Raw genomic sequence first — 13,375 nt, 5'->3', positions numbered from 1 at the left:
TAACTGTAATTTTTCTTTGATCTACGTGTACAGTAGTGACATGCCTCAAGGCTTGTATGAATCAGGTGATTATAGTAGTTATCATGGACTGATGCCTAACATTATAAAGGCAGATCTTCATTCATAGATTTACAGCAGAGAGGAGGCTATCTCTGCAACATGAGCTGGATCTGAATTGTATTTAACATATGTATCTCAATTATCTTCAGCTACAAATTGTATGTCTGTGAACTAAAGGTGCAAAATTACTGGTTACAGGTTTGGTAATTTGCACCCTTCAGACCCTTTCATCTTGTATAACCCCAACATTTGGAGTGGTAAAACGGCAGCCTTCCTAATTTTTTTAGTGGGCAAGATGTAATGTGTCAAAAGTGAGGGCTCTTCAGACCCAAACAAAACACATCAGGACATGTATAAAACATGGTCTAGACAAGAACTGTTTACAAGTCACTGGCCTTCACCTTTGACATCTTTCCCACAATGCATCTTGCTGTACCTACACTGTTAGAACCACGAACTTGCTTATTATTGGGATTTCTTTGGGCAGCCTGAATATGCAAGCCTTGCCCATCAATGTAAGCCAGCAGTGTTAGTTTATAGTTGTACCAAAGAAAGATTTTGACCTAAGATTAGTAAGAACAATTCAAAGAAAAGTTACAAGCTGTAGTGACCTACTTGTCTCACTTGTAGATGCTCCCCCAAGACCCCCTATCCCTGGACAAGAGTTGCTGAATCAGCTCGGTGGGTAGTGGCTAGCCTATGTCACATGCATGACTCCCTGTCAGCCTGCCCCTTGCAAGATGCTTGTCTCATTACCAAGCTTCTAATTTGAGTTGGACCCTCTGGGACAATGTTACTTTTTGCTTGTTTGGTTTGCTGAGCTTGCTGGAGCATTTTTTTTTTCAGATACTGCCTAGATGCTTTTGATATGGCTGATTTTTGCACATTTCAGAGTTTAGTCAAAGGAAGTTTAGTTAAACTCGGTAGAATTTTAGAACTTGCGCGTTAAGTAGGTATAATGAATAATAAATATGTTTGTTTGCTTTTCAAAAACTAAGGTCCAAACAGCACAATTGTAGTATGCATATGGGTTACCATACTTTCTATCTGTGCAGTTGGAATGTCCGTGCTCTGGTGTCCCTGTTGATCTCTTTGCTCGCCATACAGGCAAAAATGCCTCCTTACCATAATGTGTTTTAATCTGTAATATTTGCAATATTATTTGTAACACATGCCTACCATACGTACAAATGTATGCTGCAGCCCTCGCCAGCTTGGTGCTTTTGATTTAACTTTTATATTTGCTGCTAAGCAAAAAATACCATTAAGTTTGTAATTACTGTTAAACAATGAGTACCATGTGAGTGATCACTATAAGCTTGTGTGTTAGTATATTTTATACAGTACACTAAAAGGACTTTTTAACTTGTTTGTTGGTTCCTTTATTGATTGGTATAAAAGATAGCTTGTCATAGCTACACAGTACATACAACATATAAGTGAATAACACAAATGTTTCTGCTTTATCTGAATGTAATGGTAGTTGGTCCATGTGATGTACTGACAAAAAGACACGAAGTAGCTCAAAATTCCTTATTGGTTGACGTCTCTCAATTTGTGTTACTATCCTGCGCACATATCACATTAATGAGTCATGGTTTTAAGAGTTATCACATTAAAGATATGAAAAGGACTTTATGCTATCCAAGGGCAAATTAACTAAGTTTTCTTGATAATCAATGATTAATTTTGTTTTTCAGGACATTATGGTGAACCTTCATCTAGAGACAGTCGAGACAAGCTCCATGATGCTGTATATGGGAAGAAATGGAGACAGCCATTTTAGTAAGACTCTTTCCCTACATTTACTTGCACTGTCATTGTTGTTTATTATCAATTTTATGTTACAAGAAACAAAATCACAAATTAAAATTTTTGAATACACACATGTACATCCTGTATTTAGCTTACTAAACTCAATAACCAAGGCCTGTATGTAGTAAATGTAGATAGAAAATATGAATAAGTAGCACCTTATCATCAGGTCAAGGTAAAACATTTACCTTTTTTTTTCATTTTTGACATATAAAAACAATACAAAGTGGATGTACAAAAAAGCAACCTAAACCGGGAAAGACAATTTGCATTTTCCCAACTAAATTAATTTAACAGTGCATAACCAATGGGCCCCCACTTTAACAAGTGTTTTTCAGTTTTCTGTAAGTTTTGAGCAATGATGTATTCTACTATGTAATAATAATGTACATAGGCTAAAAAAAACATCTAAAAAAAACATACATGTACATAGGCTAAAAAACATCTACATTGTATTTAACATTTACTTAATTTCTGCCTATGATTGTCTTTTTTATCTGTGTAGCTCGGAGCCTCGGTTAGTGAAGTTCCATAAGCAGGGTGCAGTAGGGATCCGCCTGGCTGGAGGGAATGAAGTGGGTATTTATGTAGCTGCTGTACAGGAGGACAGCGCAGCCTACCAGCAGGGGCTACAGCCAGGAGACCAGCTGCTCAGTGTAAGTTGTTTTCCCTAGAACTACTGTAAATGCATTTAAGTTCGCGGGGATTTAATTTCGCGGTAGTGGGAAAAGGGACTTTTCACCGTGGTTTTATTTTCGTGGTAACACCATAGACTGCAGTCTAATGCCATAGTAGAAAAATGTTTGCGGTGGTTTTAAGTTCGGTTAAGTGGTCATTGCAAAAAACGCAAACATTAGTCCACCGCGAACATTTCTGGATTTACAGTATTGTGGAGCAGAACTTGCTGCCATCAAGTACTGTAAGACCATCCTCATTAGATAGCTGGAAATGATGATTAGGGCTAGATGTGACAGTTTGTTCAGTTAAACTCAAGCCACTGCTGCTGCATCGCATGTGTGTGAAGCTGGTGTGTTACGCCGAAGATTGACTATTCAGATACAAATACAGAAATGTCATACATCTAATCTTCCAGCAGATGTTGGGGGGGAAGATGGTGACATTTTCTGACACCCACGCTTCTCTGAGTCTGACAAAGTGTTGTGGGTGGATGCTAGTATTGTACCTTTGAAAATGGTAAAGTGCAGGTCCAAAATGTCTGAATGACAGTGTAGCTTACTGGCTCACAACTGGCCAGTTCATCAATTTTCTGACTGTTTGAATCTCTCATTTTGATGGACAGCTAGAATTGGTCTATTATACATTGTATACATGTTCCAGGCCTATGACCTGTAAGTGAGAGATTTGAAGCAGGCAACAATTTGATAAGGTTACGCGAAAGCTCTGTCCCCACAGATGCCAGGAACATATATCCCCATTTATGTTCATGAAATGTCCAAAATCTTATTAACCAGGCTGGGCATGGCGACCTTCGGATAGCTGGGTCCCACACCATGTGTTTGCTACGTGGTTTGGGTGGCCACATTTGGAAAACAGATAGCCAGCACCAGCATAGTTTGAATTACATTGAAATTGGTCCAGCAGGAAGTCTGACATAGTTCTGACATGAGCTGTGGCTTTCCCACGACTAACTATGTTGTCAGATAGCCAGGAAATATACCATATAAGATACTTCCTATTACAAATGTACAATATTTATAAAGCATGCCAGCTTTATAGTTTATGTATCTTTTATATAGTAAATGTACCAGATATTTAAACTATTCTTATAAATACCAGTTGACGACCTCAGTCTTTCATGTACAACCAACATTTACATTCCGATTTTTAAGACCAGTTCTCGGCTGTGAAACGTATTGTGCTTTGGAAGTCTGTTATGATTACATACAGAGAGGTTTCTGCTGTACAAGGACATCTTACTGAGTCTGTACTTTCTACAAGTTACTACAAGCAGTACTTGCTATGGTTCACATTTTTAGGCCACACCAATTAAATTCGTTGGTTCTCGGAATCGCCGCTTCAAAAAATCGCAAAACCAAAAAAAAAAAAAAAAAAATTTTTCTCCCCAGGCTATCTGAAGGCTGCAGTTTTTCAATAAGTCGATAGGTGTCTCTCTTTGAAGTTGTGACCTAGGTGATCATGTGACGGAGATTAGCCAATCAGAAGCATCATTCTTAAAATCAAAATGGCGCCACCAGAAAAATAGAAGGGGAAGGAGTACCGGAGTCGGATAATTTTGAGTACAAATAGAGTAGAATTGGAGCTTGAAGAAGTGTAGTAGAAGGTAGTGCAGTAGCAGGAGAAGAAAATACCATGTCTGTGGATCCAGGAAAGCCACATTTTTTGTCGTGTGTACAGTTTTTAACCGGGGACAGAAGTCAGAAGAAACTTCTTGGCCAACAGACAAAATTTATTTATGAAAACATGTCTTCTTCTTCTGTCACATAATTAACAGATATGCATCGAGGGCCCAAACAATGTGCAGGTGGGTTTGATGAAATATAATTTCCTTGATATTTGATGGACAAACCAAAAATTATTTCGAAGTATTTAGCCAACAGAAAAATATGAGTTCCCTTGGCCAAATTGGGGCTTGTTCATATACACCCAAAGTACTAGTAATTAGTAGTAAGTTCACAGGGGTTTTTGACTTTTAAAGAGTAGAATTTTGACAAAGTAGGTAGCACAGAGTTGCAGTAAGACTGGGAATTCTTGTCAAGCAGAGCAACTATTAAATTATTTTGAGTTCCCCTTGGGGTTTGTTGATAAGTTTCAGTTACTGTAAGATGGACACTTTGTTTTTGACCTCCATGAATAAAAGACAAAAATGAAGACTGCATTTTCAGACTGTTGTTTCCAATTGAATCAAACCAGGATGGTACATATAAAATTCATAATTACAATGTCACCTTTTATCAATAACCATAATTCTAATGTTTTAGTACAATTCGGTAAACTGAAAGAAATCAATAAAATCAATTATCGTGAAAATAACATACGAAAATAGCAATGTATGTACCGGTAGCACTTACTGTACCGTTAGTGTCTCAGTGAGTATGATACGAGAGCCCCCATGGCCAGATTCAGCAATGGCTTTGCCATCAGAGAAGTTTTTTTTTTTTTTTTTTTTTTCGCCCTGTCGCTTCATATTTTTCATGAAAAAATCCGAGAACCAACAAATTAAATTGGTATGGCCTTACAGAGTAATTTCGATACCTTAGACTGATTTCATTACATCAAATGATAGGAAATCCAGTCTCATTGAATTTTATTCATGTATCTGTTTTTTCAATGTCAACTTCACCCCAAGGCCAAGGTAGTGAAGTATTGTTCTTGGCTTGTCCATTCCAGCATTGCAGTTTCTGTATGTTCTGCAAGAGGGGGTAAATTCTGATATCTCTGCTTGCCTTGTTGTAATGGTAGAACATGTATGTTTCAGGTGAATGAGATTGACATGCGAGCGATGACACGTGAGGAGGCAGTGCTGTTGTTACTCAGTCTGCAGGACGAGATTAGGATAGTGGCCCAGGATAGAAAAGACAGTTAGTACTATTTTGTTATCCCAACATCCATACTTTATTTCTAATGAATAATAATGAATGTTCGTTCATTCAGACCTCTGTAATGCCTAGTTGCACATAGGTAGCAAGTTGCCATGCTGTTTCAGTGGCAGGGTATATATTTACAGGGAGTGATAGCTAGCTCTTTCAGTCTAAAATGCTCAAGGCATCTCCTCTAACTCAAGACTGCTATTTTACGTCCCTTCCAAAAGTTACTGCAGCCCAAACCAAGATGCCCTTCCCAGGATTGAAGTGGGTTCTCCCAGTTAGAAACTAATTGGAACTAGGAGCTCAAATGTGAGGCTGCTACCATTTGAGCTAGAGGAACGTCTCCTTCAGACGAATGTAGCAAAACAGAATCCATTTGATATTTCATAATGCATATAATGTGTATATTGTATTACAGAGTATGACAAAATCCTGGAAATGGGCTCTGGAGATTCTTTCTATGTCAGGTATGTTACACAATCTTTCGTCATTATTTGTATTTTGCCATTCTTTGTCAAAAACATTTCCTATATATGCCTCCTATTTTAATATCATTTTTACTTAAGAAAATTCAAGAAAATAGAAGTAAAAAATGAATTCAAGAAAAATGAATTTCCTGATTATCTTTTCCTGAGCTGTTTGTTAACAAAATTTCTAATGTTATTCATTCACAGATGCAATCATAAGCCAACGTATTTACAAGTTAGACATTCCTATATGATGTTGTTTCAGGACACACTTTAACTATGAGAAGCAGGGTAAGGAGGAGCTGAGCTTTAAGAAGGGAGACATCTTCCACATCAGAGACACGCTTCACCAGGGGGTGGTGGGGTCCTGGCTGGCAGTACGCATCGGCAAGAACAACCTGGAGACTGAGCGGGGTGTCATTCCCAACAAAAACAGGTAGGGGGAGCTTTTAATTGATATGGCCCATCTATGCATCAACCCCAGCTTGAAACCGTGAAAGGTACATTATAAGTCAGTTTATGTTGTTAGCTTGAGAACTGAAGGGCCCAGGATTTTTGAAAATTTAATTGTATTGTTTTACCTGCCATCCATGGAAGCAGCTATCTTGGGCCATGGAGGCAGCCATTTTGTTTCCAGTGCTCATGAAGTGACAGCTCAAAGATTACCTTCCCCACACTGGTTAACCTGATAATGGAATTTTGATGCCAAATCAGAGAAGGTTAAAAAGACAAATGGCTAGGTTCAGCATGGCACAACTCTTTTCCCAAATGAATATATTTTGTCTAGAACTTTATACATGTGCTTTCACAATATAGCTATAATTGATATTTACCTAACAAACCACCTGTAAAACCCGTGATTGTCCACCATGTAAAAGATTGCAAAGCTCCATAAATTTCATGGTAACACTAAACCAAAACACCGTGCAGTTCATACAACAATCGCTAGATGTGGCACCATGTTAGTTGACCCATAATGAGTAGCTGACTCCACTCTGTCTCACATGTACAGGGGAGATGGCCTGCTGATTTTGCAGCACAGGTACATTACATGAACATCTGGTGGTCTCTAGCTTTGGCACCTCAAAAATAACTGGCTTTCAACGGCTTTCAATTTGTTTATCTCCTGCTTCAATGTTCAATCTCTACCGGCTAGCTACATACTAAAATTTATGTTTTTTCATGTCTGACACATACACAAGGCTAAGGTATTTAGTGTCTGTCTTGGAGTTTTTACTCCATATCTTTGCTTTATGTAATGATATGACATTTATTTTTCAAACTTGATGGGCTTTCTGCTAACTTGGCTGGACCTTTATTTTCCGGGATGTGATAGGTTGTGTGTGTTTGCATGGCGCAAATCGTGGCGGTTTCTAGAAAGCTGTGTGTTTACAAGACGATGTTACATCAAGGAAAGCGTTTTGATTAACCATGTCTTTCTACATCCCTTTCCACTAGAGCATGGGGCTGCTGAGTGACCAAACATTTGACAGATCAAGCAACAAAGTTCAAAGACAAAGAACAAATCTGTTGTTGTCTTTATTTCATACTTTTACATTGTGCATCATTTTCCCATTATAAAACTAAATGTCATTCAAATTATGGTCACTCAATGGTCACTTTGGGATCGCTGTCTAGTGAAAAAGGGTGCCTTATGAGGCCTTTTGCTGGTGTGGACTGCTTATGTTCTGTCACAGCCAGTGTTTTACAGTACCCAAAAGTTTCCAACTGTTTGTCTTTTGGTATCACAGGGCAGAGCAGCTGGCACATGTGCAGAACACAGATGCGAAGGAGTCGCAAAGCGGGAAGCGGTCTGGGTTTTTCCGCCGGCGCAGCTACCGGCGCTCCAAGTCCCTGAACAAAGAACACTGGGATGATATTGTGTTTGGTAGGAAGTCCAATGGTTTGTATCCCTATCTTTGATTCTGTCTTGGATAAGTGCACACTGCATGGATGAAGCAAAAGCAAGGTGGATGAATAGAAGCTAGGAAACTTCTCCAGACAGCTGTACATCTTGTGTGAAGTGTTGGTGTTTGGTGCTGTCCTTGGTACTAGTCTAGAGTTAGGCAACCTCACGTACCAGGTCATAATGAAATCATTCTCCCATGCAAATCCTTCCCAGCTGCCTATACAATATACCTTAAGCGGCTCTGCTAAACTGGGCTGAGGTTTCCACTTTTGTCACGCCCACAAAAATGAAAATCTCGTCCAGGTTTAGCACAGTCTCTCCAGGGTACATTTTATAGGCTGGGTAATGCAAACTGCAGGCTGGTAGGCGAGGTTCTGAATCATAGACCATTTCATGGACCCCATTGCATGCTAGGAGATGCATGAAACCATAGGCACTGCAGACTGAGCTGGACACAGTATGCAAGCACTGCATACACTTTGTCATGGTGATTATGTTGTTTTCTCCTTGCCAAACCCATGATGCTCATCATCTCCGAGCATGCAATGCGACCCGTGAAAAGATCTATTGAAAAGTAGTGTACCGTGTGTGGTAGTGTTGAAGTGTACTAACATCAGTAACACGTCTGTCCTGTCTGTTCACTCACTTCTGACTTCTGCCTCTCTACACTGCACGGTAGCCTTTGACTGTCCTGCTAATTACATTGTCCTGTACGGTAAGTCCTGTAGCTGCACCTTATCCTCTTATTCCACCCTTTTCTCAAAGGAGTTTGATGTAAAATTTCAAATTAACTCAATGTATGATTTTTGAGGTAGAATTGAAAATATTCTGGGCAAAAAAATTCTCATCTTCCTTATTCATCATCTATCAACCTATTCTCCTATTTTTAATGTTACCAACTTAATACACAAAACATGGGGGCTAAAATTGTGTGGAAATTTTACTTTTGTTTGGCATGGGATGCATCTGTGTACATGTACATGTGGCTTGAAATGAATTGTAATCTAGATAAAATGTCAATAGCAAAGGAATGCTTTCATTGGCTTTGGTGGCAAAATGTATGTAGTGCTTTTAGGTTTAGTACTTGGTTAGTTCGCTTGATCACCTCTGCAATGCTGGCAAAAGGTGCAAGATTGGCTTAGATGAAACCTACTTTGGGAGATGAATTACTTAGAGAGACTGCATGTTTGTTTACTATAAAGTAGCGATAATATAACTAAATTTGTGTAGAAAATCGAAAGATATCAGTATCAGTATACATGTATATGTTGTTGTATGAACAATGACTTGTAGTTTGCACAGTTTTCTTTCTACAAAGTTAAAGAATATTTTATACATACATAAAAGTCTGATAGAAATGAAAGTCCAACAAAAATGGAGTCAGTTCTTTTGAAAGTTTTGAAATATAACTATTTATGTACATATTAACCTCTCTTTGGTTTTGAAACTTGTTTCTCAGTGTTATTGTGAAATGTATGGATTTGTTTCACTAACTTTCAAACTTTCATGCTAACAATATTAATCCAGCTAATCATTGCCAAGTCTTATGTCATTCTAAGTAGATATTCATATCAATTTATTACTTTTTTACAGCTGGACCGACTACTAAGTTCCCAGCCTACGAGAGGGTTGTTCTGAAAGAACGTAAGTACATTTTTTTGTTGAATAAGGTTGAAATGTACCACAAGCAATTTTGTACATGGTTGGGTGTTTTCTACCCTTTGTGAATCATTTGTTCAAGAATTGAAAGGAGTAAAGAATGCATGATAGATGCATGAATAATTGCAATACATGTTTTTCCTCGTACTTCCAGCGGGATTCCCCAGGCCTGTTGTCATTTTCGGACCGATTGCTGACGTAACAAGGGACCGCCTGTTGAGAGAGATGCCTGACAAACTTGATTCTGCCCGTAAGTAAACACTTTTTCAATTGGATGAATGACACAAGCAGTGGGGCTTTCTGACTGGTGTAACCAATAGGAACTTGGCTTAAATTTCAAGATTTATTGAAACATTTTAACAGTTCTAAGGTTAACCAATAGAAAGTAAGCAAATATTTTAAAATCTGCTGGAACATTGACAGTTGTAACCAATAGAAAGAAGGCTTATATTTATATTTCAACATCAATTGGGAATTGTAACAATGTGAAGACAACTTTGTAAAAGTTTGTATCTCAAGGAATAGTGTGTAACTGTAAAGTATAGAGGGTAGCATATTGTGTGGTTGAGCTTTTTGATCTTTTTTCTTCCCACAGAAAGTATTAAAAAAGACAAGGAGGCGAAAGGTGGAGCATCCACCATTATCAAGCTGAATGCCATCAGAGATGTAGTGGAGAAGGTAAGCACTACTGCTGCACTAAACTCCTTCATAAGGCAGCAACAATATATTCTCTAGTTTTCATGTTAAGATTTTGATGTTACATGTATTATCCTTTTCAGTCCGAGAATCCACAAATGAAGGTTGTTTGTCCTTTGATTACCATTGCTTGCTCTAAGTGTATACATTGTGGTGTAGTGTAAGCACTGCAGCCCACAGATTTAGACAGCTTGTTATTACTTAATTGATAGCTGGTTGTTGAAATGGCCACCCACACATGTAGCATGCTGCAAGTGTGTGGTATCAGACTGACAGGCACTAAACTGTGCAGTGGTCCAGGTTCTTGTCAACACACAAAGTCATGTAAATCACAACTGTGACTTCCAGCAACAGGGCTCAATTTTTGTGTGTTTTTTTTTCAGTTACATTGTACCTGCAATATTGCATTAACTACCGGTAAAACACTAATGCAGTAATGGTGATATAATTCTTATAAGCATATCTTTTTGAAGCATGTACAGTCAAACCTGCACAAGAAGACAACTCAGTGGAGCAATAAGATTTAGTCGATATGGACAGGATTTTTAATGTTTGTGTCAATGGGAAATTGTCTAAGTAACCATTAAAAAGTGGTCACGTTTGCCAGTTGGTCACTTGTACAGGATTGACTGTACGTACAAATGAATAATTTACATGTGTTTATGAGTAAAAGACGTAATTATGTAATGCATACCATTGCTATTTTGTCCCTGTAGGGTAAACACTGTGTGTTGGACATCACTCCCAATGCAGTAGACAGGCTGAACTATGCCCAGCTGTATCCTATAGTCATCTTCCTCCAGCCTGACAACAAACAAACTGTCAAGGACCTCCGCTCCAGGATCGCCAAGGGATCCAACAAGAGCTCACGCAAACTGTTTGAACAGGCCATGAAGTTAAAGCAAGGGTACTCACACCTCTTCACAGGTCTGTGTTGTATAGGGATTTTTGGTAGCACCTCTGGGCGACAATTTTTACATAGAGAAGTTCCTCATCATGTCATGCTATTTCGGCAGTTGTTTACACACTGTATGCCAGATACCAAAGGGTTGGCATAAATTGCACTGTCAATGGATTGATGATGTTAAATTGATGATTTGTTGTTCTTAGCAATAAACTAATCCAACATGATGTCTTTGTGGTAAAGTTTTGACTGTTGTTAGTAGAGAAATATCTGCAAATTTTTTTGGTTATATTTATGTACCGAATTTTATTGTATATAATGTGCTAAAGCTTAAAAGTACTTGACTTTGTAGGTTTAAAAAAAAGCTCAATGCAATTTGCTGACTTGTGATATTGGGTATATGTGGGTCATCTTGGAATCAAATCAATGGATTTTTCAAACATGAAGTTATCTGTTTTTGTAATTCCCTATGAGTACATGTATGTAATATTAGTGTGGAGTAACTCTACATCTGTGTTTGTTGAACAGCTGTGGTTCATCTGTCCAATAACGACGCCTGGTACAGTAAGGTCAAGGACATCATCCGCAAACAACAGTCCCAACCGGTCTGGATGTCTGAGAACAAGGTACCGGATAGCTGGAGGGATGGACTGAGGGAGGGAGGGATGGGTTTAGGCAAGAAGGGAGGGATAAATTGTGGAGAGATGGGCGGATGGAAGGATATAAGAAAGGAGTGAATGGAGAATAGGGGATGAAAGAATGGCTATAAACTTAATGAATGAATAGGGGATGAAAGAATGGCTATAAACTTGTAATGAACCCTGATAATTTTGAATATTAAAAACCTGAATATTATTACTCTGAACCTTATTGCTGAATGTGCAGTGAAGTTCTCTGTGACCCTTGGCAAGCTTTTTTAGATTGTGTGGTCTTTGTCTCTGCCATAACTTTAATAGATGGCATATTAACTAAGTTAAACTGCACTTATTTTTCCCATTTACATGCAGTAATACCATTCCTGAGGCTAATGCTTAATCATATCCTACCGTTCAGATGGAAGACAATGTGGAAGATGACTTCCTGTTCCCCATGTCGGCACGCTTCTCGTATGCCTCCTCGTCTGAAGGTAACCTCGCCACAGCCGTGGACAGTCGTCCCGTCAGCATGTTCAACACGTCAGACACGTGGGGGGAGACAGGGCCAGAGTCAGGAAGGGTGAGTTTGCTTTTTGACCTGAAGGCAACATCTCTCCAGTTGATAGATAACACTAAATCCACCTTTGTCCGTGGGATAACCTATATTCATTGTTTTTGGAAGTCAACGTAAGGGGATTTCAAACTGCAATATTTTCAGAATATTGCAGTTTGAAACCATCATTCAGTGACTCGATATCCCTAAATACCCTGTTTTTAAAAACAACAGATAAAGGTTACCCCAAAGATAAAGGTTACCTCACAGATAAAGGTCTAAGAATATACCTGGAAAATTCATCTTGCGTTTTTTTTACAAGCAGTGTCACTGTAAGGTCCTATTCAAAAGAGCTACAACCCATACAAGCTACTGAAGACACTATTGTTCTTGTTACAGATGGGTCGGTCTACCTCAGACCCCAGTCTGACAGTTGATGGACAGCCCCCTCACACAGGTTCACCGTACGCTCCGCACCCAACACGACAACTCTCGTCTGACAGGCCTGGCAATTATTCTCAGGTAAGGACTGCTTCTCTGTTCTGTTCTACTCTGCCCTGTAATGTCTATTCTGTTCTTTTCTGTTTTGCTCTGCTCTACCCAACTGTACTCTTTTCAACTCGACTTCTTCCTTTTTTGTCAAGTCTAGGATGCTCTGTTCTATTCTACTCTGTTTACTCTGTTCTGTTCTACTCTACTGTGTTAATTTCTGTTACTGTTCTGTTCTGTGTTTTACAGATATGTTTTTAACCGTGACAAGCCTGTTGTTCTGATCTGATTTTGTCTCCTACTGTAGTTCCCCCCGGAGAAGGCACCAAGAAGCAGGGACAACTCATGGTCTGTGAGGCCCCCTGTTGAAAACAACAGGCACAGCAGCCATGGTCCTTACTACAATGCCTATGGGCATCCACAAGGGGACAACATGTCAGGCCACAACAGCTTCCCAAGGTAGGGACATGTGTGGTGTTATCTTGCAAAATGTAGGACTGTCTATCCATTGACTGATGACCATGGCCTTGCTTCTTCTTCTTCCCGTAATGTCCAGCTGCCGAGTCTTCGGCAATAATTGACATGTTGGGGTCAGAGGTCACCACTAATGCTCTAGGAGGCA

At 39.1% G+C, this 13,375-nt stretch overlaps 1 protein-coding gene across 5 annotated transcripts in view; it reads left to right on the top strand.

The window, feature by feature from the left end:
* Window positions 1-13,375, top strand: part of LOC118412273 (tight junction protein ZO-1-like) — a 36,329-nt gene that overhangs the window by 14,061 nt on the left and 8,893 nt on the right. The window contains exons 11-26 of one of the 5 annotated variants that reach the window (XM_035815023.1): window positions 691-741; window positions 1,761-1,845; window positions 2,381-2,531; window positions 5,333-5,435; window positions 5,860-5,908; window positions 6,174-6,344; window positions 6,921-6,950; window positions 7,660-7,796; window positions 9,411-9,461; window positions 9,631-9,726; window positions 10,072-10,154; window positions 10,889-11,099; window positions 11,605-11,702; window positions 12,130-12,291; window positions 12,664-12,786; window positions 13,061-13,212. In XM_035815023.1, coding sequence (XP_035670916.1) covers window positions 691-741; window positions 1,761-1,845; window positions 2,381-2,531; window positions 5,333-5,435; window positions 5,860-5,908; window positions 6,174-6,344; window positions 6,921-6,950; window positions 7,660-7,796; window positions 9,411-9,461; window positions 9,631-9,726; window positions 10,072-10,154; window positions 10,889-11,099; window positions 11,605-11,702; window positions 12,130-12,291; window positions 12,664-12,786; window positions 13,061-13,212 — 1,753 coding nt within the window. Of the gene's footprint in view, window positions 1-690; window positions 742-1,760; window positions 1,846-2,380; window positions 2,532-5,332; window positions 5,436-5,859; window positions 5,909-6,173; window positions 6,345-6,920; window positions 6,951-7,659; window positions 7,812-9,410; window positions 9,462-9,630; window positions 9,727-10,071; window positions 10,155-10,888; window positions 11,100-11,604; window positions 11,703-12,129; window positions 12,292-12,663; window positions 12,787-13,060; window positions 13,213-13,375 lie in introns of all 5 variants that reach the window. The other 4 variants (XM_035815022.1, XM_035815026.1, XM_035815025.1 and 1 more) reach the window with 4 other exon arrangements.

This window comes from Branchiostoma floridae, chromosome 3, assembly GCF_000003815.2.
Source record: "Branchiostoma floridae strain S238N-H82 chromosome 3, Bfl_VNyyK, whole genome shotgun sequence".
In the NCBI taxonomy this organism is placed as follows: Eukaryota; Metazoa; Chordata; class Leptocardii; order Amphioxiformes; family Branchiostomatidae; genus Branchiostoma; species Branchiostoma floridae.
The sequence above is the reverse complement of the archived record's forward strand: the minus strand, read 5'-3'. Positions and strand labels throughout refer to the sequence as shown.